At 35.1% G+C, this 24,500-nt stretch overlaps 1 protein-coding gene across 1 annotated transcript in view; it reads left to right on the forward strand.

The window, feature by feature from the left end:
- LOC106458368 (caskin-2-like) overlaps positions 1 to 24,500 on the forward strand; it is a 149,781-nt gene that overhangs the window by 1,702 nt on the left and 123,579 nt on the right. The window contains exons 2-5 of the mRNA XM_022384557.1: positions 1,196 to 1,341; positions 1,606 to 1,701; positions 3,329 to 3,459; positions 4,887 to 4,995. Of these exons, the coding sequence (XP_022240265.1) occupies positions 1,196 to 1,341; positions 1,606 to 1,701; positions 3,329 to 3,459; positions 4,887 to 4,995 (482 nt within the window). The remainder of the gene's footprint in view (positions 1 to 1,195; positions 1,342 to 1,605; positions 1,702 to 3,328; positions 3,460 to 4,886; positions 4,996 to 24,500) is intronic.

Genomic DNA, 24,500 nt, shown 5'->3' on the forward strand with positions numbered 1-24,500 from the left:
TATATAGTATGGTGTGACGTTTGTCACGCAGCTAAAATGAAATGTGTGCATAGATCGATACAGTTTGATATTTATATAGTATGGTGTGACGTTTGTCACGCAGCTAAAATGAAATGTGTACACAGATCGGTACAGTTTGATATTTATATAGTATGGTGTGACGTTTGTCACGCAGCTGAAATGAAATGTGTACACAGATCGGTACAGTTTGATATTTATATAGTATGGTGTGACGTTTGTCACGCAGCTGAAATGAAATGTGTACACAGATCGGTACAGTTTGATATTTATATAGTATGGTGTGACGTTTGTCACGCAGCTAAAATGAAATGTGTACACAGATCGGTACAGTTTGATATTTATATAGTATGGTGTGACGTTTGTCACGCAGCTAAAATAAAATGTGTACACAGATTGGTACAGTTTAATATTTGTATAGTACAGTGTGTCACGCAGCTAAAATGAAATGTGTATACAGGTTGGTACAATTTGATAAATCGTCACTCATTTTCCTGTAATAGACATCCTAGTTTCGCGCGTGTAAGGTGACATAGTTTAGTATGTTCAAGGCGGCATAACTTTGGATGTTTAAGTCAGTATGGATTGACAGATCTCTTCCCACATCTGATGTAAGGTTATGCAGCTTATCATGTTTAAAGTACGGTGGTTAGGTACCACATTAAGGGATTCTAAATCTATGGGTGAAAGCAAAGAAGAATATTTCAAGTCAAACAAACTATATCTGCCATATCCAGTGCGATGAGACCTTTCTTAAAATATCAGGGCTTATCATGCCAGGGGGGGGGGGGGTACACGACAGACAATAGTTGTCAAGGTGCTATTTATATCATCACTTGCATCAACAACTGTTATGGCGTGAATTATATGAAATAAGTGAATTGTAATTATTACCAGTTTTGGTTAAATTCTTTACACATAAGAATGAACTTAAGGATTAATAACACGACTCATTATTGGATGTACACTCTAGCATGGATTGTCATAAAGCTATTTGTATGCTGTTTTCACTGTATTTTAGTACATGCATGGTGGAACAGTTTGGAATAAGGGTTTCATATAGATTAACATTTAAGTTAAATCTTTATAGGCTTTTTCCTCTTTTGATATCTGCCGTTTAGCGTGTAAAACATTCTATTTTATTCGTTATTATTATTATTACAATTGTTTTTAACAGGAATGAGGCCTCTTCATTATGCAGTGTGGCAGGGGAAACTGGAACCAGTAACATTACTTCTTCAGTCTAACGCTTTTGTTAATGAACCAACCAATCACGGTGAAACACCTCTTCATTTCGCGTGTCAACATGGTCACGTGCACGTGGTAATTCAAACTTTGGGTCATCTATTTTTTTTTAAATCGTATGAGTGAAACATCAGATTGTGATTTGAAAAACAACAATAACAGACACTACAAAATATTTATATATTTTTTTAATTTGTCGTGGTTTATATTTTTTCGTGTTAAATTTTCATCATTAATGTATCGTGATTTTCTCGTTTCTGTGACCGTTTAAACTTTAATATACTTAACCCTACTAAATGTTTGATAGTACAATCACTAATACTTTCTGAAATCCGTTTTCAGGCATGCGCACTGCTACGTCATGGTGCTAATCAAACTCAACGAAATCACGAACATAAAACCTCTTTAGATTTGGCCTGTGAGTTTGGGAGGTACAAGGTTAGTAAAATGTATTTTTGTTCCTTTATCAGAGTATTTGAGCAAATGCTGCTTCAACATAACTTTCATTGTCAGTAGTGTTGTATTTATGTTTTATTCAAGCGACTACAGAAGGTTCTAGTTACAACTGGATAGCTTTTTGACTATATTATTTTAGAAAGGTTTATACAAACAAGGCTGTGCATCTGTTTAGTTGAGATCTATAACCTACATTCAGGAGACCTTCGTTTTACACAAGGCCTTTGCCAAGAAAGCTGACCTCAATGGGCCTGACGCTGTGGCGTAATATCTAATTTGCGTATATGACTTTGAAATGTTTTTTTTTTTTGGTGTACGAAACTTGAAGATAGCTTTTATATGCGGAAACATCTGTTAGCTGAATTCTTGCACATATCTTAAAATATAACGTTGATAAACAGAAACATCGTCAGATCAACGTAGGCCGGTAAGGCAATCACTGATTGTCATGTCCTTAAGCCAATCAGGAAATGTCACAGACCTACTGAAGGATGTGCAGATTGTATAGGAATTCTGTTTAGAGGCAAAGAACTCATTTTATAAGCTGTACTATTTCCTATAGATCATTTTCCAGACGGTTTTGCTATGATTAGTGTCTGGCGAAAAGCTTCAGCAGATATTTCAACGCTGTATTTTCAAGTTTGAATAAGTCGACTTTCAAGATCTACATATCTACATGTGCCGATGTTTCCATTTATCAACGTTATATTTTAAGATCTGTGCAAGAACTCAGCTAACAGATGTTTTTGCATATAAAAGCTATCTTCAAGTATATGACTTTATAGGTTTTGATGACAATAATAGAAATATCTGCTGGGTATTGGTTTTTGTTGTTGCTGTTAGCACTGTGGGCGATATTAATAAGAGAATAAGCAACTAAACTGTCATTGGATTGTTTCTTTCGTAGCTACTGCCCCCCCCCCCCCCATCCCACCCGTCCTTGTCCAAATGTCATTTAAAGTCCTCCTGACGCGTTTGTGCACCAGTGTGAGTAACCTTTTCTGGACTGATTTGTGAACAAAGCACGCTTCTCTAGCTGCTTGACGAGACTGTACGAAACTATTATTATATGGCATACTGACAAGTTAATGTTTCAGATCACATGGCTGATCTCCAGGTGTCTGATTTTCGTAACGATGATCTAATGGGTGATTGATGTAATTTTACCCTCTTCTTGTTAATGTAGTTATAACTTTACAAATTACTATTATCTTTTAATTTGTTCATTGAGAAAACTTTAACGATTGCAGTATTATGGTTGTAGGCAGGGCTGACGAGGAGAGCAGCTGGCCCGTGGGATATTCCGAAGCTCACTAGAAATGCATACTACTTAATCAGCTAAAATAGCTACTCTTTTTTTCATGCATTCATGAAAAAATTTGTCACCTAAATTTCTTTTATGAAAAATCGGCAAAAGTTAATAGATAGAAAGAAATGGGGTCCCGATGATGTTACTGACCCCGGAGCTTAGGCTGGCTCTCGACGCCCCTAGTTGTAGAGAGTATTTTATCATAGTTTTATATATCTTGCTTGCAAATACAATACTATATGGGCTAGTATTTAACACCAGAGAACGTGAAATGGCCAATTTTCATGATGATCCTTTCAGGTAGTGGAAGTTCTTCTAAATGCTAACCATTGTCACTCCTTATTGGCTGAGAACCCGCAAGACATACTGGATAATAATCGAACCACGTGCCTTCATCTAGCTGCCAGAAATGGTCATCGTGATGTTATTAGGTAATCTTTATTTATATCTGGAAATTCCTGTTAAAAGCGGACTTCTAAGCTTAATTAATTTTATTTCTTATTTGTGATCTCTAGTGTAATATGTAGAAGTTACCCAACAATTATCTGGCATGTGATTAAACAGAAGTGAATGGTACACTTACAGCGGTACTAATGATAAACCAGCTCATAAATCAACGTCACAGGGGGCGTTACAAAAACTGGACTAACTAATTATATCTATTCGATTTACTGGTTGGTGATCAGATGGCAAATAGCCAAAAGAACGTTAAAGATAGAAATTGTCTTTGTGTTGGAGATATTCATATCAACAGTAATAATAATAATAATGAGAATGTAAATCTTGATGTTTACATAACCGCCAGGAATGGATGCTCATGGCATAAGCATACAACGGCATAAACCAATACTTATTAATCAAGGAGTAATGGACTTTGTTACTGAAGGATCGAAGTATATTTGGCCCAATTCGAACGGTACGATTTTTTAAATTAATTACAGCATGTCGGTAGTTAGTAATGTTCGTGTACATTTGGCTAAGATGAATTTTTATCTAGTTAGTCTTTAGAAAATTATATTTGCTAATCAGAAGATAAGTTTACTTGTATAAAGAAAACAACGGCTGAGAAAAAGAATAAGAAATAGAATTTAGCAGCTAAAATATAAAAATACCTATTTTAAAATATTCAAGGCAGCTATGTAGCATGTAAACATGAGCTATCGATAACACAGCAAGTTTCTGTTCCTAGCTATCATCAACAAATATGAATATATTAGTACTTAGTTATTTTTGTTCCTTTTACGGAATGAAAAGATATATACAAAATATAAATCTGGATATTTAACTTTCTAGTGACAATACTATTCGCCAGATGGCGCAAAAATCACAACAAACTTCGAGGAAAAGCTTTTTTTTCTTTTGTTTTTACCGTGAAGCTACACAAAGAGCTACCTGAGATCTTCGACTGCAGGGGATCGAACCCTGGATTTTACCTCTATAAATCTAAACTTGTCGACGACTACTGAGAGCCAGCATTGTACATGATGCATGGAGTAGTAAAGTTGGTACTGTACAGATTACATCGAAATATATGTTCCTAAAGACTGGTACAAAAAGAAGCGTAGCCATACGAGAGCGAGTAGTGGCGCTGATACGCTGGTGACAGTACTTTCTATCAACAATTTGTCTTTAAAAATGCATAAAGTCGCACACTTTAAAATATTGAACAACGAAGTATTTATATTTACAGGAAGTTGTCCCACCTGAAACCGGTTGAATCATTTCACACTGAGAGAAATTTTCGGCAAGTAATATTAAGAATTTTTGAACACGAATCATTCGTGTAATTTTGTAGCATTTTGTTAAGCGCTGATGTTGTACAATGAAAGATTCGTGTTTCAATTTCTCCTTTACACAGATTGCTACTTCGGGCAGGAATTGACATTAATAGGTCCACGTTACGAGGAACAGCTTTACATGAAGCCGTTTATCATAGCAGGTTGGACAGTGTGAGACTGTTGATAGAGGTGAGTTTATATACAGGTGACCTTTTATAGCAGGTTGGAGTATATAAACTCACCTCTATCAACAGTCTCACACTGTCAACAGTCTCACACTGTCCAACCTGCTATAAAAGGTCACCTGGACAGTGTGAGACTGCTGACAGAGGGAAATGTACAAGTATACGAATTCTCATGTTGGAATAAGATAAAGTAATACGAGAGAAGAATTAAATTACATGGAAACGATAACATTTCACGTAGGTATGTAAACATTTCACGTAGGTATGTAAACATTTCACGTAGGTATGTAACTTCTTTGTTAAGGTTACAATTGTTGTTTATAAGTGTGTTGGTATTGGATAGAAAAGTGAACTTAACATTTACAGATGTTTAAAGCAGTTAGTGCGTTTTCACTGCAATACGGTCAACAGTTAAGTACAAACACTGATTTCACCTCGCAAGATGGTTCGAATCGATAAAATATATGTTAAAAGTGCTTATGATTACGTATTTCACCTTGCACTCGTTATGTTTTTAAAGCGAAAGCGAATATTCAGAGAAAGTTCTTTTCATTACAACTTACTGTTTGAATACGACTGAAACACTTAGTTTTCTGTAAAAATATGAAAATTAACGTGAAATATTGGTAGAGATGTAGAGGACATTTTAACTGAATTTTGTTCTAGTGCAAACAACGTTTAATTTGTTTTTCATCCCAAAAATTCGACTGCCTTCCAAAATAGTAGTTGCGTCTTATATCAGTAAATAGCTGATAGTTGCTGATTGTACACTTTCTGTCTTTCTTGGTTCGTCTTCTCTTCTTCCTTCTTTCTGTTTTACGACTTTCTCAGTAGACCGTGTTTCCTTGTAGTTCGATTTTTAAAAGCTACACCAAACAACAAAATCTACTTCTAACGCTTGGAGACGGCTTGAATGGGTAATGAAGAAAAACTTTAATATAAGTAAATGTACAACGTTTTATATTAAAGTTTTTCTTCATTACCCATTCAAGCGGTCTCCAAGCATTATTAGTCTCAAAGTGGGTTCCTAGTAATCGAATTTGAAAATCTACTTCTTGTATAACCTTGAACAATTCTAGAAACAAAGCATGATTCAACCTCGGGACCACATGAAAATAAACTTCCAAAGTTTAATACTTATATATATTTTAGATGATGAATATGACGAATTCGATTTTTTTAAACACGGAATTATATCTTAATTGTTTATACTCAGAGGGTGAACAGGTATTTGTAATGTTGTTCTTGAGCAGCTTTAAACTTTAATATCTAGCTCCGGAATTAAAGATGATTATTATGGTCTCGAGGACAAAACAGTAAGACGTAGCGAACAGAACCACTCCAGACACACAATCCACTCGAATCTTTGTAATTACATGGTAGAGACACATATCCTGTAACATAAAGGATTATAGACTAAAATGCTGTGTTTTAATTCTAAGAACTTAGTTTGTGCTTGTAAACTTGCCGGAAAGAACACAACGTTAAACCGGACTCTATTTCATCATATTTCTTATTATATTTGAATAAAATCAATTTCTCAGATTACGTAATGGTATGTACTATTCTCGGCCTAAGGGCTCTTGAAAAGTTGAATGCACTGTTAGTGAACGAAGAATAAACGAGAAAAGCATATTTCGCGTGTTGCCAAGTCGTTGTTAAATGATGTTCCTTGTTGTGATACATTTCAGTAAAAGGATGAACCACACGTTACTTGTTTGTTTGCTTTTCGATGGTTGAAATATTTGACTACTTATTATAAGTACGTTATATGATGTTCCTTGTTGTGATGCATTTCAGTAAAAGATTGAACAACGTTAGTTGTTTGTTTGCTTTTCGATGGTTGAAATATTTGACTACTTATTACAAATACGTTATATGATGTTCCTTGTTGTGATGCATTTCAGTAAAAGATTGAACAACGTTAGTTGTTTGTTTGCTTTTCGATGGTTGAAATATTTGACTGCTTATTACAAATACTTTAGATAAAATTATTGCGAGCTGTTCATTTTAAATGCTATTAAAATATTAGCTTGTGATATTGTTTGTCTTCTATAAAAACCGAAGAAACAGGCGAAAATACATGTATCTGATGCAAATACACTAAGGAAGTATTGTATATACTATTATACAAGAACTCTGTATATATATATATATTTGCAAGATTTAACTAGTTTGTAGACATACTTGTTTCTTGTGCTTTATTGTTTACGTCTAAAATTTGTGTCTGAATATAATGTACTTTCTCAGATGTTAGAATAAAATAAACTCGCTGGGATTTGAATGAAAATTATAATTTAATTGAAACCTGAGAATGTGACCGTTAATAAAATCGGTTATAAAAGCGGACGAAAAGTAAGAGGTGACAAAAGATTAGCTTAACTGCCTATTAAAACAGTATAGTGTTGCGTCATCGAGATCACGTGACTATTCTCACGCCCTCTAGTTTCTAGAACTATCTTGTTCCTTCATAAATGCCCTATCATTTACTAGATAGCGTAGTCTGGTATATAAAAGAGGGTGACAACGTGACGAGATAATGTATTGTGTGTGAAGATAGGGAGTAATTGAACTGCAGTCACAGGGTATTGTTGAAGTTAACGTTCGTTCGTTATAGTGTTTGTTTTAGCGCGAATATTGAAATTAAGTGTATCGTAAAGTTATATTCGGAAATAATAAACCAGTTTTATTAAGTAAGGACTTGTGTCGCTAAAGTTTAGTCGGAACGAAGTTACGGAAAGTTAATTAACAAACGGAGACGTAACAATAGTTTTCAAGTAGCGGAGTAATACATATCCAGGGCTTTCTGTGAAGTTTTCAAATGGCGGAGTAATACCTATCGAAGGCTTTTTGCATAGTTTTCATGTGGAAGAATAATACGTATCCAGGGCTTTCTGGCTCTATACATATCACCATGTTACGATTATTTCATGTAATGTTGTTTAATTTGTTTTACCCTGTTAGATGTGGTATTTAGCAACAATTTATACAAACAGCTACACGTCGTATATTGGTTTCAGACATGCATCATTACTTAATAGTTTTGCCGGAGAATCAGTTTTGTGTTACCTCTTTCAAAATATTACTCTTTAGGTCAAATGTATGTCTAGGTTAGATCCCACTAGTATTAAACATGAAATACATCTCACTGAAGGAACTATTTAGTGTGAAACCTTTATGTACGTTCTAATTCTAGACATAAGTTGTTTAAATCTTTTTATGTCATGTTATGACTAGGTAGTGTTAACTTAGCCCTTGTTTGTGGTCATGTTAATATTAAAACTTGCTATATCTCCTACCTTAAAATTCAATTTGAATTAAACCTTGATGGTAACGTAAGCTTATCGAAACATACATTTGTAATATAGTTTTCTTCAGTACCCATTCAAGCCGTCTCCAAAAATGATTAAATTTTGTTATATGTTCTTCCGTATCAGTAATTTAGTGGCAAACCTTGTTACACGTTCTTCTCAAACATCCATTTAGTGGCAAACTTTATTACACGTGCTTCTAAAACATCCATTTAGTGGCAAATCTTGTTACACGTTTTTATGAATCATGCATTTAGTGGCAAACCTTGTTGCACGTTCTTCTGAATTATACGTTTAGTGGCAAACCTTATTACACGTGCTTCTGAAACATCCATTTAGAGGCAAATCTTGTTACACGTTTTTATGAATCATGCATTTAGTGGCAAATCTTGTTACATGTTTTTATGAATCATCCATTTAGTGGCAAACCTTGCTACACGGTCTTCTGAAACATCCATTTATTGGTAAACCTTGTTACACGTTCTTATGAAACATCCATTTATTGACAAACCTTGTTACATGCTCTTTTGAAACATCCATTTAGTGGCAAGCCTTGTTACATGTTATTCTGAATCATCTATGTAGTGGCAAACCTTGCTACACGTTCTTCTGAAACATACATTTAGTGGCAAACCTTGATACACGTTCTTCTGAAACATCCACTTAGTGGCAAGCCTTGTTACACGTTTTTATTAAAGACCCACTTAGTGGCATACCTTGCTATACGTTCTTCTGAATCATCCATTTAGTGGCAAACCTTGCTTCACGTTATTCTGAAACATCCATTTAGTGGCAAGCCTTGTTACGCGTTTTTGTGAATCATTCATTTAGTGGCAAGCCTTGTTACGCGTTTTTATTAAACACCCACTTAGTGGCAAACCTTGGTACACGTTTTTCTGAATCTTGTTATATGTGTGTGTGTGTGTGTGTGTGTGTGTGTATATATAGCTTACAAACTATTGATTACATTAATTGTTAATAGGCGATTAAATCAGCACTATAAAACAATAATGAATTAAATATCGAAATATCGTTATCGGTCCTGGTTTCAACTTATTATCATAACGGATATATATATATATTACGCAGTGATATTCGTGTTTACGTTATTTTGTTGCCTTTATATATGTATATTCTGTTGTGAGAGTAAAGTTCCATCTGGTCCTGAGACAATCAAGTTTTTCTGGTCTTGTAAAGTCTCATAAGCAGTTGTGCCAGTTAAGCTGCTATGATATTGCAAAAGAATGAGTTTCTGTTAGTTAGTTGTGTGCAAGCTTGTAGACCTGGAAATCCTGTATCTTTTGAAAATCGGATTATTGAATTCCAGATGATTGTGTGCTTTGGAAGGAGAATAAGTATTCCGGCCTCTGTTGTTATCACAAGAAAAAAGGGTATTTTTGCTTCCTTTGGTCTCTGTTGTTATTACAAGAAAAAGGGTGTTTTTGCTTCCTTTAATCTCTATTGTTATCACAAGGAAAACAGGTGTTTTTACTTCCTTTAGTCTCTATTGTTATCACAAGGAAAACAGGTGTTTTTACTTCCTTTGGTCTCTGTTGTTATCACAAGAAAAAAGGGTGCTTTTTGCTTCCTTTGGTCTCTGTTGTTATCACAAGAAAAAAAAGGTGTTTTTTTTTGCTTCTTTTGGCTATTGTGGCCTAAAAACATAAATCAAGTTATAATTTTCAGTTGATCATAAGTCATCTGTTTCTTTTATAACCATATGCAATCAAGAATAGTTTTTTGTTTGTTTGTTTTCAGAATTTTAACGCAAAGCTATACAAAGGGCTATCTGCATATAGTCGTTTCTAATTTTCAAATAATAGAGGTTATATGCGGTAGTCAACAGCACTCACTGCCAACTGTTGTCTAGTAGAATAGTGGGATTTGACTGTCGCTCTTATAGCGCACCTAGAGCCCTAACATGCGAAGCACGTTTTGGTGGTAACCGAACTTGAGCAATAAAAAAACGAAATTCACAATCCGAGCAGCTAACCACTAGGCCACGCCTGGCCCTGATTTTTTAACCAAGTGGAATACTGACGAAGATGTTTTTGTTTATATATTAATTATTGTGGTATTTAACTCGCACATTCTAGATCTTTACGAAAGTAATGTGTGTGAGACGTTTCAACATTAAGCCCATTTCAATTACAAGTCATCTGGTTACAAAGGCAATTAACGAAACGTAAACCGTGTAAAAATGGCGAAAGCAGTCAAGTTCGGTTTTCTTTTCTCTCTGTTTGGCAATAACCACTAAGACAAGCACTGTAATCTTTAAGCAAAGTTATCCACAGCTGATCTGTGGGAACATTTTAATCAGTTGCTCATGTAATTTGTATTCAATATATTGAAAATTATTTTAGTATTTTAACGATGTTGATTATTTTTTCTGATAATGACGTTTGGTTGAAACGCTGAGAAGCTCAGGACTTCAGTGAACCATGTTGTAAAAGTGGAGATTCCTGATAACGTGAACTATGTGTACTGGAAAGCTGACGTCATTTAATTACTAAATGTATTGTTAGGATCTAGAGGGTTTTAGAACGTTTTTCTTTGGCTTACTTTTCTTGTTTTATATGGCCTGAATTATATAATAATAAACTACGAACCACAGGGATATAAAGTGAAACAACGTGAGAGAAGTGATCATAAGGGGCTGCAGTCTGTTTTCTTTTTTCCCCTAGTTCCCCCACTCCCATAACAATTTGACTGTATCTTGTTTTATCACGGATATAACAGCCATTTTTCTCTTCACTGTGCCATTTAACTTTGACTTTATTACACAAATATCTAATACAATATATTTCTCTAAGTTTGGTTCTAATCTATGGAATAAGATAAAAATTTCATAAACACACACACAAACAACCAAAAAATATTCCTGCTTGTCGGGTGTACTACACTCGCGTTTTGTTAGTTTCAGCAGCAAGGATGTAAAACTAAAGGGATTTGTGGTTGTTCCAGCAAACACACGGACATCACTTCCAGCCTGTTCTGGTTTCCTTCCTTATCATCATGAACATCTCTATTGTGGCTTGAGATGCTGGGAAGAATGATGGGACTGTGATATAACTAGATAAGTACACGTCTGGCTCCTGTGGTTTATTACACTTTCATCCTTTTCTTATTACAGTACTGCTTGTAATCGTGGAAATCGAATTATTGAAAAATATTGGACGTTTAAACAAATTTTCAAAGGAAATGCCATTATGCACAATAATTCAACGTCTTAATCTCCTAGGAGTCAGCCATCAACTGTACAACACTAGTTACTGAATACAGAGCAGAAACTCTTACTGTTTGTACTAGATCAAGAGTTATAGATACTAGTGGCAATATATCGATGTTTTTTGTTTTTTTTTCTGTTTGTGACATTTCAACATAATGAGTTGTTACACTTTATTTCAATTCCAGTGAAAGAACACCAACATTTGTTTTATTTTTAACCCTAGTTCCCCCCTATAAAAATCTGGCTGTATCCTATTTTATCGCGAATATAATAGCTCTTCATTATGATATTTAACTTATTTCAATGCTGTTGGTAGAAGATCAATTTTTATCTGTTTATGATATTTCAAAACAGTGAGCTTCTACACAGTCACTTACCTCAGTGATAAATTTATCACGAAACTTTGTTTTGGAAGACTGGCATTATTACCTCCGCCTAAGGTGGGAGGAGGTTATGTTTTCAACTGTGTGTTAGTCAGCAAGATTTATTGAAAACGGCTGAATGGAGTTGGACGAAAATTGGTATGCATTTGGATTATGACCCAACTTAGAAGAGATTAGTTTTTGGAGGGTTAAGGTAACAGCAAAATCACGAAAATATAAAAAAAATCCCTATCTGTTAACATGGGGGGGGGGCGATTTTTCACATTATTTTTTGTTCTATAACTCAGTCAAACATGATCGGATTTTGATTAAACTTGGTGGACATATGTAGAATATTATTATTCATTGTCCAGCCAAAAATAGTCCGTGTCCGTTGATAACGACGTACAAACTGACACATTTTCATATGTTTTTGAGAGGCGAACATGATCAACGCTGTGTGGCGGAGGCATGCGCTCTACTGAGTTGCTTTCTGATGAAACGATATTGCCAGACATACAAATAAGAATGCTGAAAGTGGAAGTAGCGCTTAGTTCATATAAAGCGTTGACGTTTTGTTTGCATTACAACGTTCTATAATTCGATGACGAGGAACCCACTTTGAGACTAATAATGCTTGGAGACGGCTTGATGATGACAAAACCTTGTCGAAACGTTGTACATTTGCTGTTATGTTAAACTTATATTAAGGTTTTTTTTTTCTTCATTACCCATTAACGTTCTATAATGTCTCTACTATAAAGCTCAAATTGTTTTTTCACTTTTTTTTTCTAAAATTTAACTGTATTTCTGAAATGGTTCTTATAGACATCCAATATTAGTCGTCAGTTCAGTTGTCGCCATTGATTGGTAGGTGTTCTGCGCGCGTGCTAAGCTTATCCAATGAAATGACGGTTTGAATCTAGAACTAACAGACAACGACTCGGAAGCCGATACAGCGTCGTCTGTCGACCACATGTTCGCAGTGTTGTATACTGTGTAGTTAGTTGTCTGTTCAGTTGATAGATTACTTATGGTCATATCAGTTGTACACTTCGTTGTCTGAGAGAGAGAGAGAGTAGAATAGTTCACGGAACGTTTAGATATCCAGTTTCCACGTCCTTCGAAGGAGATCAACGAGGTCGACTGTATTACTCAGACAAGGACGAATGGCCACTTCGGCGATTTAAACCAGCTTAACCCGTTTTTCTTCCAGAGAGACAAGCAGTTTTAATACAGGTATGAGTCGACTTTGCGTCATCCTTGCCAGTACTTGTGTTAACCCACGTTCACTGTCTGATAAGCTTGTAAAGGTTTCTGGCAACCTTTCGTCATCCTTGTCTGTATTTGTGGTAACCCACGTTTACAGTCTGCTAAGCTAGTAAAAATTTTTGGCAACCTTTCATCATCCATGTCTGTGCTTGTGGTAACTCATGTTTACAGTCTGATAAGCTAGTAAAGTTTTTCTGGCAATCCTTCGTCATCCTTGCCTTTACTTGTGTTAACTCACGTTCAACAGTTTGATAAGCAAGTAAAATTTTCTGACAACCCTTCTTGTACTGTAGTTAGCGTGCTTAGGAAAACCTGATTATTTTTAGCCAGACGGTGTAGGTTTTACACCCACAACTGTTTTCTCGTGGGAAGTAAAACAACATATAGACGTTTCATAGTTAAATACTTTATTGACGTGGGCGGGATAACGCGTGTGTGGGTTATAAGAATGATTTTCACGTCCATCCCAGCTTATATTCATTCTTATGTAAACATTGTTGAGACCTATTTATTCTTTCATGGTGGCGGATCTTAACTTTTACTATGAGACATGAAGGGTTAGTTATTGGGAAGAAGGGAAGGTATGGGGGTGAGAGGGACCTTCAAGTGCCCATCTATTCAAATAATTATTACTCGTTGTAATTGCGCAACAGTTAAACGTTGTATACTGAATTAAACGTAACAGTAGTTTTTAACTAATAATTTATACTTAATTTAAATATATGCCTCATTAATAAATACTCAAATACGTGCAACTGTTTATTAATAAACGTGAATATTTAAACCACCGCACCTTCTACGCCGGTTGTATCACTGTATCTTCTGTGCCACGTTTTATCGTATATTCGAACAATTTGTTGATTTACTATCGAAAATGTTAACTTTTTGTTGTTACTCAATCTTGGTAGAATAAATAACAAGTGGCTCATCACTTCTCCTACATCTGAAGGAATTTTTTTTATAAAGGAAATGAAAATAATACTTTTTATATTTTAAATATAAAATTAAAGTTGTTGAGAATCTGCACGCGGTCACGTTCAGCTTCATAAGTCCCTTGTTTGTTCCTATGATAAACATCACTAATTTGAAATGATTATCCGCGCATCTTTGCATGTTCATATTGTTTACTGAATAAGTGCGTGAGTGATGAATGAATTCTGTCTCTTACATTTATAAACAGTTAATGCTTCGTTGTTTATATAGGCTAAAAAGTACAGTTTGCATCTGTGACAAATGAAAGTTTCTTATAACTTGTGAACTCAAACAGGGACATGTCATCTTACTGGAAAACGGTTACTGAGTGGTTGGTTAAATAAGCGACAGTACTCAAGGAAAAGGTGTTTTGATTGACTCTCGTTAGCTGTCGTGTAGTATAGTATATAATGGTGACTGGTATTTATTATACACGCTTGATTTTAATGATAAAAAAAGATAATACTGTTAATCAATACACAATATCTTGACGTGTGTATTTTTATATATGTAGCTTAATTATCAGTTTTGAAATTAGGTTGTAGACGTAATACATATTGTTACGTCTCTGTTCGTTGGTTAATTAATTTTCCGTAACTTCGTTCCGACGAAACTTTAGCGACAGAAGTCCTTTCTTAAATAAAACTGGTTTATTCTTTCCGAATACAACTTTACGATACACTCAACTTCAACAGTCGCTCTGTAACAAACGCTATAATTCTCAAAGAACTTCTAACGCGCATAACAATATTCTCTCTGACTGCAGTTCAATTACTCATTACCTTTGTTGTCCCGTCACGTTGTGAACGTCTTATATATACAAGACTAACACATATCTAGTAAATGCTAGGGCATTCTTGAAGGAACAGAATATTTCTAGAAACAGGTGGCGTGATACTAGTCACGTGACCTCGCTGACGCAACACTATATAGTCTGTAATTTTGTGAAATTGTACTTTTTTATTTCAATATTTTATGTTTAGATAAACATCTCACTACTCCGTGAATGTTTTTCTAATACCCTAAATATTTTCCTTCTGTAGAGTGTTTCGTTTCAAATTACTCACATGTAGCAGAAACGTTGTAGTTTATGGGAGACGATGTATGCATGAAGTAGCAATGTGTATTTAACTTAATTTTCCCTACTACTTCTAGCCTCACGTAACTATTCAGTTTGAAAACCAAATAAGTCTGTACACATTGTATATTTTAATAAAAACGTGGCACTTGATATTGGGGAAGGGGTGCTGAAATCTAAAAATAAATTGGAATAACATTTAGACATGTGGCTTGTATTTTCTACAAGTTGGGTCTGCATTTCTGAGATGTAACTGTATTTTGGAAAACTTGTATATGTAGCAACTTTACATCACAACTTCTTTTAAAAAATCTAGCTTTTTGTTGATTTAAAAATGCATTTTAATGTAATAATGTATAGGTGATGTACCTTACACCAGTTTAAGTACTCGCAGTGCTCTAACGGGTTAACTTGTATACCTCCAGTGTAAGCACTTCACGTTCTAAGTGTTTTGATGTTTACTACGAGTACTCACATCTTCTTAACACGTTTTACACCACAGGTTTCAACATTCCTGGTAGTAGTACTGGTATTATTCCAGTATGTCAGTTTATACCACCAGTTAGTAGGCACAGCGTTCATGCTGTTTATATGTCACTGGTGTGTAGTCGTAGCGTACTGCAAACTGTTTGTGGCACCAGAGTAGTCAGCGTTCTACGGGGTTCTTTTTCTATGACACCTGTGAGTAGACACAGCAGTCTATAGGCTTATTATTGTGCTTTCTGTAATTCATAACACTGTGACATGAACATTTGTTAACAGTGACCATTCCGAGTACTTCAGTAACACTGCAAGATATTCCACCAACGTACTTCAAGTGTACTCGTAACACTGTAAGATATTGAATACACTTGAAGTACGTTGGTGGAATATCTTACAGTGGTACAAGTACACTTAAACTACGTTGGTGGGTAACACTGTAAGATATTCCATCAACGTACTTCAAGTGTATTCGTAATACTGTAAGATATTCCACCAACGTGTTTGAAGTGTACTTGTACCACTGTAAGATATTCCACCAACGTGTTTGAAGTGTACTTGTACCACTGTAAGATATTCCACCAACGTGTTTGAAGTGTATTCGTAATACTGTAAGATATTCCACCAACGTAGTTTAAGTGTATTCGTAATACTGTAAGATATTCCACCAACGTAGTTTAAGTGTACTTGTACCACTGTAAGATATTCCACCAACGTAGTTTAAGTGTACTTGTACCACTGTAAGATATTCCACCAACGTGTTTGAAGTGTATTCGTACACTATAACGTAACGTATAGATTCTTAAAGGTCGAACAAGAATGAAGATTAAGCGATGAAAACACTCAGAACGTGACGTATCTTTTAGGTTTATTGGCGTTTTCTTCAGTATTTTATAATAAAAGTTTATAACTTAAATTGAAATTGACTTCTGTCACGTTTCGAGACTGATTTCATGTAATGCCACTTCAGGTTAGGCTGTTGTAAAATACTTTCATCAAACCTTATTTAAAATGGTAAATTTAGTTCATGGGCACGGGTTTTTCAATGTTTATTTCTTCGCTGCTTTTAATTCGTATCTGTTTTCATGAGACTGAGCATAAAGTCAGACGTATCATTTCGCGGAAAATGCCTTAAAAATCGTAGGAAAATATTTCCTGTGCTCCCCTTCTAACCCCCTAATCTTTTTCCTATATTCATACTCGTACAATATTTTTTTCCCTTCATTCCCCGGCCTTTCCTCTGTCTTCCAATAATCTAACTTCAATAAATGAAACGAGAATTTTAAAAATAATTTAGATCCAATAATTATTTCAGTTACTATTACAAGAAAATTCTCTTGTTCACCTTCTCAAAAGCAAAGGGTAATACACACACACACACACACACACACACACACACACTGCTTCATAGCATCATCAGGCTCATTTCGAAGACCTAACAAAATATTGCCAGATATTCTGTTTTAAATTCATGATGTCAATAAATTAATAATAAAAATAGAACTCCATCATATTTTCATCTTCACTTTTAATATTTCAAATCTCCTATCGACTTACGTCTATAAATATGATGTATTGCTGGAAAAGTTATTGTAATATATATTTATGTGTGTGTGTCATGCAGCTAACCCTAGATATTCTACTTGTGCGTAGAATTCGTATAATAAAGATTCATTGATTGTAATTGTCCTAATTTAGCCGCAAGTAAGATTTATTTGTATGTGATAGGTTTAGAAATAATGCTTTCACGAACTTTAATTGTCATCATTAATTTATCTTTGTCATATAAGAGTGAGAAAAAATATTTACCTTGACCCAGTCGTATATATGAAGATTATAATATATTCCAATTGTTAGTATTATAATTTCAAATGGTCTGAAATTGAGTTAACTGATAATCTAAATTTAGTAGTTAAATTGTACTTTGGATTTAGTAGTTAAGTAAAAGCCGATATATAGTCAGTTTATGATATTTGCCAACAAGATTGATACACACACAAATACGTTTTAATATACACACGACAATACAATAACAATTATTACAAATAGTTATTACAAACAATGGTTTATAAACAAAAGTTTCACAAATCTACAAGCAATATAAAGTCTTCCTTTCAGTCTGGAACTTCCTGGAAGTTAATTACGAGTTGACGTAAGTACAATTCTCTTAACGGAAAGCTAGCTAGTTTTGTCCTTCGTTATTCATCAGCCACACACATCGAGTTTTCTACCATGAAGTTATATAATGTTTTCGTAGAAATACTAATGACCAATAACAATCCACTAAAGTTAAATGATTTGTAATGTCCGAACTTTGTAAATGCTCCTGGTCAAATATCTGAAATTTTACGATTGATAAGCGTTATAACAATCACGGTTATAGCTTCCGAAGTTTATAGCACACTGACTATAGCAAACTAATAATAGATACTACTTTTTTGGCGCGTCGCGTTGGTTATATTTATAAGCGTGTGGAGGCCTTCTAGAAAATTCAGATTACTTAACAATATATTGTTGATTATTACTCTCGAGAATCCTCTACAACTTTGGAGAATAGGCGGGAGTTCCACAATACATATTTAACAGTATAAGCTGTACGTATGTTTCTAAATAGAAATTTAATCTAAACAAACGTTGATATTAAAATAAATATATAATAAATTCGTCTCACGATTATGTCGTTTGATTACTATCACACGTACGCTTTCGTGTAAAACAAAATTAGCAGGTGGGGGGGGGGACCTGGTTCTACTGATAAAACTACAGTTTAGCATCGGAGTAGGAGCGATTTAACCTAGACAGACCTGTAGTGTATGTATGTGAGATCTCCAGAATGAAGAACACTCCCCCTCGTTTTCACTGTCTTTTAGCCCAAAATTAGCTCACTTTATTGCGAAAACGGTGACATTTAAAGAAATCATCCAACACGATTGTATTTCTATCTTCCCTCATCTCTGTTAATGTTTACACACATTGTTTTATAAATGTAACTGCCCAAATAATAATGTATTTGAGGATTTTGTTGTGCAGAGAAATTGACTGCACATAGAAATTCACTACTTTGATGAATTAACAATAACATTCAACAAAACTTCAAATGAGTTATTATTGAAATTGATTTTGGATGATGAAGAAACTGTACAATGATATTGCCATCATAATTTGTAACTAACTTCAAATAAGTTTCGATTAAAAAATTCACTCTAACAATATATTAGTTGTCGCAATATCACTTGGATTTCTGCGAAATTTAGAACGCACATGCGTACTCACTGGCATGGATAGTACTGGTGCTAGGTACAGAATACCAGTTACCCAGCATGGATAGTACTGGTGCTCGGTGCAGAATACCAACACCAGACTATCCATGCTGGGTAACTGGTATTCTGCACCGAGCACCAGTACTATCCATGCTGGGTAACTCGGTGCAGAATACCAGTTACCCAGCATGGATAGTACTGGTGCTCGGTGCAGAATACCAGTTACCCAGCATGGATAGTACTGGTGCTAGGTGCAGAATACCAGTTACCCATACTGAATACTTTAAATTGTTTGTTTTTAGAATGGATCTTTTCAATACTAGCTTGGAAAAAACAGGAGTTAAAAGACGTAATTCTAAGGTATTGCAATACGTAAACTTCATTTAAATGTTAGAGGGCGTCGTCGGGGGGGGGTGTCCTCGAGAGAGAACGAACCCCTTTTGAATTTCAACTGCCTGAAGGTGGCTTTATAATTGTATACTCATAGCTCTTTCGTTTTCAGATTTGTTTCTTAAATATTACGTGAACCTAGCCATGGACCATTTATTGCTACTGACTCACGGCTTTATTAGGCCTACATATGTTATTGATTTCAGAAACACCCCCCCCCCCCTCCCGAAGAAATCTTGACGACGACCACGTAACAAGAAGGTGTACTGAATAGGAAGTCAGTAATGAAGAACATTTTCAATATTTATCTTAACTAGTGTCATTATATTTCTTAAAAGATCAAATTTTTCATTTACATTTATAATATCTTTACGGAAGTTGTCCGTGTTTAGTTTTCTTTTTTCTTCTTCTTTTCTTCAATATTTTAATTTCACTGCCGAGAGGGGAATATTTGCTAAACACTTTCTAACTCTGTCGAGTACTTGTGCGAGCGTGTACCATCATTGATGAGCGTGATGCGTGCAAACGTTCAACTAATCCTTTTGGGTAGAAAGCAGAAAGTCGTATACGAGATGCCACGTGTATACATTCCCAATAAATGTCATCAGTCAAGCAGTAACCTGCAGCAGCACCGTACTGTAGGCACTCCCCGGGATGTAACTCGTCTATATAATTGTTTTCGAAAGTCACTTTCCGGTGAATTATGATTTGATTCTCCGTAATGAGATGGAGAAATGCTGTTTTAGCTTCATCTCTGTATAGTAGTTGCACGTGACGTACTTAAGCCTTCATCATCTCCCTGGGTGTGACTTTATTGCCTATGTATTTGCCGACAGACAAACCGAACCAGCTACAAGGTATTAAAAACATGTTGGGTTGTGATGGTAAGTGCTGTCATAAAATGGTAAAGTTTCGGTCACAGAAGTCCATATTGTACTCTTGTTTCTGGTAGTAATATTTGTAGATGTACAGTGGTAAACGATATAATCAGTCCTTCAGTACTGCTTTTCACATGTGACCTCGTTATTACTGTGGTGGTAGGTAGTATAAGCTAATTGATCTTATCAATAACATTTTATATCTTCAGGATTCTTAAACACAAGATTCGGTGACGTGCACAGAAGGGGGGGGGGGTTCTGAAGTTTAGAAAAGATTTGAATGCCATAAAACAGGATAGAGTAGGTTATCTGCTAAGAGATTGACTGTCACTCTTATAAAGCACCCACAACTACGAAAAAATACACCTGGTTCCACATCAGGGGTTAGGGGCTGTAAATAAAACATATGATTAATGAGTTTAGCACTATGTGGAACTGCAATAATTTGATTCACAGAGTGAAACACAAACTCATAATAACGAATAAAAGCGTTTGGGTTCGGTAGCGTGCTCATGATTTACAAAAATACATTTGTATTTTATATTTAAGGCTGTCTGTCGCCGTCCCTAAATTTGAACTACACATCAAAGGGGAGGCAGCCAGTCAGTAGCACCCTACCATTTACCATACATGCTAAGAGACTGACTGTCACTCTTATAAAGCACCCACAGCTAAAGTGCAGGATTTCTTTTTCTATCGCACGGGTTCGAACCAGGCCCGCCAGCTCCAACATCCAAAGCTCTACTACAGGGTCAACCCACTTCCCTCAGGTAAATGTTTAAAAGCGTCTGTGTGTACGGTTACGTAACTTTAGGGTTAGAGGATAATACCTTATTAAAAAAAAGAAACGTGCTACTGTTATAGGCTATATTTTGTAATTTAGATTTCTCTATAATGTCTGATAGTGAGTTCTGACGTCACGTAATGAGTATGTAGCTCAACATCTGTAATTTTCTGGAGTTTAGAAACTATTTGAATGCCATAAAACAGGATAGAGTAGGTTATCATTTGTTTGGTGTAATAGTATATTGACTATGGAGTTAGCGAATTTGTTAGCAAGCTTGTCTTAGTTCAGTTTTATGAATAATGAGTTTGTGTTCCGCCAAAAAAAAAAACAGATATACGAGAGAAATTAGCCAATTATCGTCTACTCTGAACTTAGAGCAATCAGCAAATTAGTTAAGCTAAATTGTAGTCAAAGAAATAAAGCGCTTTCGTTATCGAAAAGCGGAATCTACCGTTACATCACTATTATTGTTGGAAAGCAGCCTAAAAGTCATTACAAGCTTTATTCTGTGAGATCTGAAATTGGCTTTTAGTTCTAAGCACAGATCGTGTACTTAATTAAATCTATTTTAAATATTGCCGAGTAAAAAAGTAAAAATAAAATAAATGTAGGATGTTCTGGTATTAACTTTATTAAACAAAAAAAAATTCTAACATTAATTTACAAACTAACAACTCCTTTTTGAATTCCGAGCTCTTTGTTTTTCTTACCTTTTGAACAATTTATTGTAACATTGATCTGAAACTTCTTTCAAATGAAAACATTATTAGCAGGACCAGTTAATTTCAAGCTTCCTTTTTTATTGGGCTTTCAACCTAATAGTTACATTAGATCACTCTGGTTGATCAACTAAGCTCGTATTATGAGTCGTCGATTATAATTTCTTTGAATATTGACTTGTAGTTAGATCTAACAAGTAAATCTTTCATGATACAAGGAAAACCAGAATCTTAAGATATCCTTTGCAGTAACAGAAACTAACCAGGTGTCCTGCTAACTTTGGGAGTTAACTACTCTCCACATACTTCTAATTCTATAGTGTTATAGACAATTACGTTTTAGTTTCGTATTGCGTCAATAGCATGAAGTTTACTTAATCCATGGTTAGATGACATGAAATTTTAATTATTATGAAATCAAGTTCAGGAAATTACCAAGTCAAATTAAAACTACAGAGGTAAGAAATGTAACTTTCAAAGTTAAAATATAACCAATGTGTAAACCTAAAATTTCAATACTATCTGAACAAAACCCACCTGGACCATGAACAAATTGCCTTGTTTTGGGGATTTTCAGATATCGGTCATTTTTCACGTTCAAAGGAAAATTCATAACAACACAGCACCGAGTTTAAATAAATGACTTAATCTCTATATTCTAATTCAAATCCGTAGGAAGTAAATTCTGTTTAATATTAGTCCTACTCAGCAGTATAAATTCAAAAATCGAGTAGTTTGAACTAATGTGTTTCTTTGTTTTTGAGCTTTAATTTTGCATCCCATAACCGTTTTCTTCAGTTTCCGATATGCTTCGCACTATACAGGATTTATCCAACCTCAGAGCAAGTTTTTCTATGAAATAATCCATAACGAAAACTTACTTATGGATTATAGTGTTTTACTAGCAGCTTGAACTTATAAAACAGTTGTATAATCTCGCTCTGATTCATTCTCGAGATGTTTATCAGGCTCTTAGAAAAAACTCTAACATTTGAAAATTCACTTTTTTCGTACACTTTTTTTTATCAGGTGATTGGAAGAATAACACGTTTGTATCTTGTTGAATCTTACAAATAAATCATCGTATAAATATTTTGCTCACGGTAACAGTAATTTCCCAACAAATATCAGTTATCTGAACTCTCTGAAGTTTTTGTTTGTTTTTGGTTTCCTGTTAGTAATGTAACACCGAATAAGCGTTGTTTTGATGTATAGGCCTTTACTAACCATTAATAACCTGGAATACTTTAGATATTTCAATAACATGTGACATATCTTCACAATTAATTATACATTATTATTCAGAAGATTAACACGTTACTTATTTTTTGCGATTTCTTCTCTCACCAAAACGCGAATTTAGCGAAGAAAAGATGGCATAGGAGCTTATTATATTGTTGCGCACCTGCTCGTTTGTTAATTTCCAGTATAAATTCTTTCCGAGGAACTTCAGCGATACAAGTCCTTTCTTAATTAAAACTAGTTTATTCTTTCTCGATACAACTTTGTAATACACAGAATTTCCACAGTCACTTTAAACTTAACCTTTATAACACACGCTATAAATTACAGTGATTCACACTTTACTTACGGTGCCTACTGTTCGCTTGACTCGGTTATCTCTATCTTCAATCTATCTGCATAGCTATCTCATCGATCACGCTGGTTTTTCTCGCCAGGCTTGTATACTAAAAAAAGAGGGCGTCTCGAATGCACTCGAGCCTTCATGATCCTTCGAGAAACTCCAGCGCGCATGTTCCCAGCGTCGCGTGACTTCCGCTGTCGTAATAATATTCTCTGATTCGCTACTTCCACTGCAGCAGACTACCTTCGCTGAGTTCACAGCTCATCAGTGCTGCATAGAAGATTTGGTTGATTTTCGATTTCGCACAAAGCTACACGAGGGCTGTCTGCACTAGTCGTCCCTAATTTAGCAGTAAAAGACTAGAGGGAAAGCAGCTAGTCATCACCACCCACCACCAATTCTTGGGCTACTCGTTTACCAACACATTATACCGTCACATTATAACGACCACATGGCTAAAACGGCGAGCATGTTCGGTGAGGGGGGATACAAACCCGCGACCCGTAGTTTGCGAGTCGAGTGCCCTAACCACTTGGCCATGGCAGGCTCTTTGGAAGAACAAATGAAATAAACAAAATAGGCCTCACATAATGGTGAAATACAAGTACGTTGCCACAAACGCATTTTGCACTTTGGGGCCGTAGATGAGCTGTAAAAATGACTGTCAAATCTTACTATTTGGTTAGAAAAGAGTAGCCCAAAAGTTGGTGGTTGATGCGGTTGATTAGTTGCCTTCCCTCTGGTCTATTTAGAACACTTATACTCTTGCGCGAAAATTATAAAACAAATTTTAAGTTTTCCTGTACAGTGTACTTTTTGCTCGAAACAACAACAATAAAAAAAACGTAAATGTATATCCAGTTTCTAACTTTTGTTACATTTTATCGTGCTATCGTTTTTGTTTTTTTTAATCTACCAATTTACTCGTGCCAGCTACTTCGGTTCAAATCTATATTCAGTTTTTGACTTTTGTAATGTGTCATAGATATAGTTTTTTTCGTGCTGCCCTACAAGGTACTTGGTATAAACCCACTTTGGTTTTTCGTTTGTTACCCTTGGTCACTGTAAATAAAATATTGCTTTTGTAAAAGAGATCTAAATTCAGCGTTTTACTTTTTTTATCCAATTTTCTTCTAAATGCATTAGGAATTTTTCGCTGTTGACTCGTTCCTTTTATTACCCTTGG

This window comes from Limulus polyphemus, unplaced genomic scaffold, assembly GCF_000517525.1.
Source record: "Limulus polyphemus unplaced genomic scaffold, Limulus_polyphemus-2.1.2 Scaffold452, whole genome shotgun sequence".
NCBI classification, from domain to species: Eukaryota; Metazoa; Arthropoda; class Merostomata; order Xiphosura; family Limulidae; genus Limulus; species Limulus polyphemus.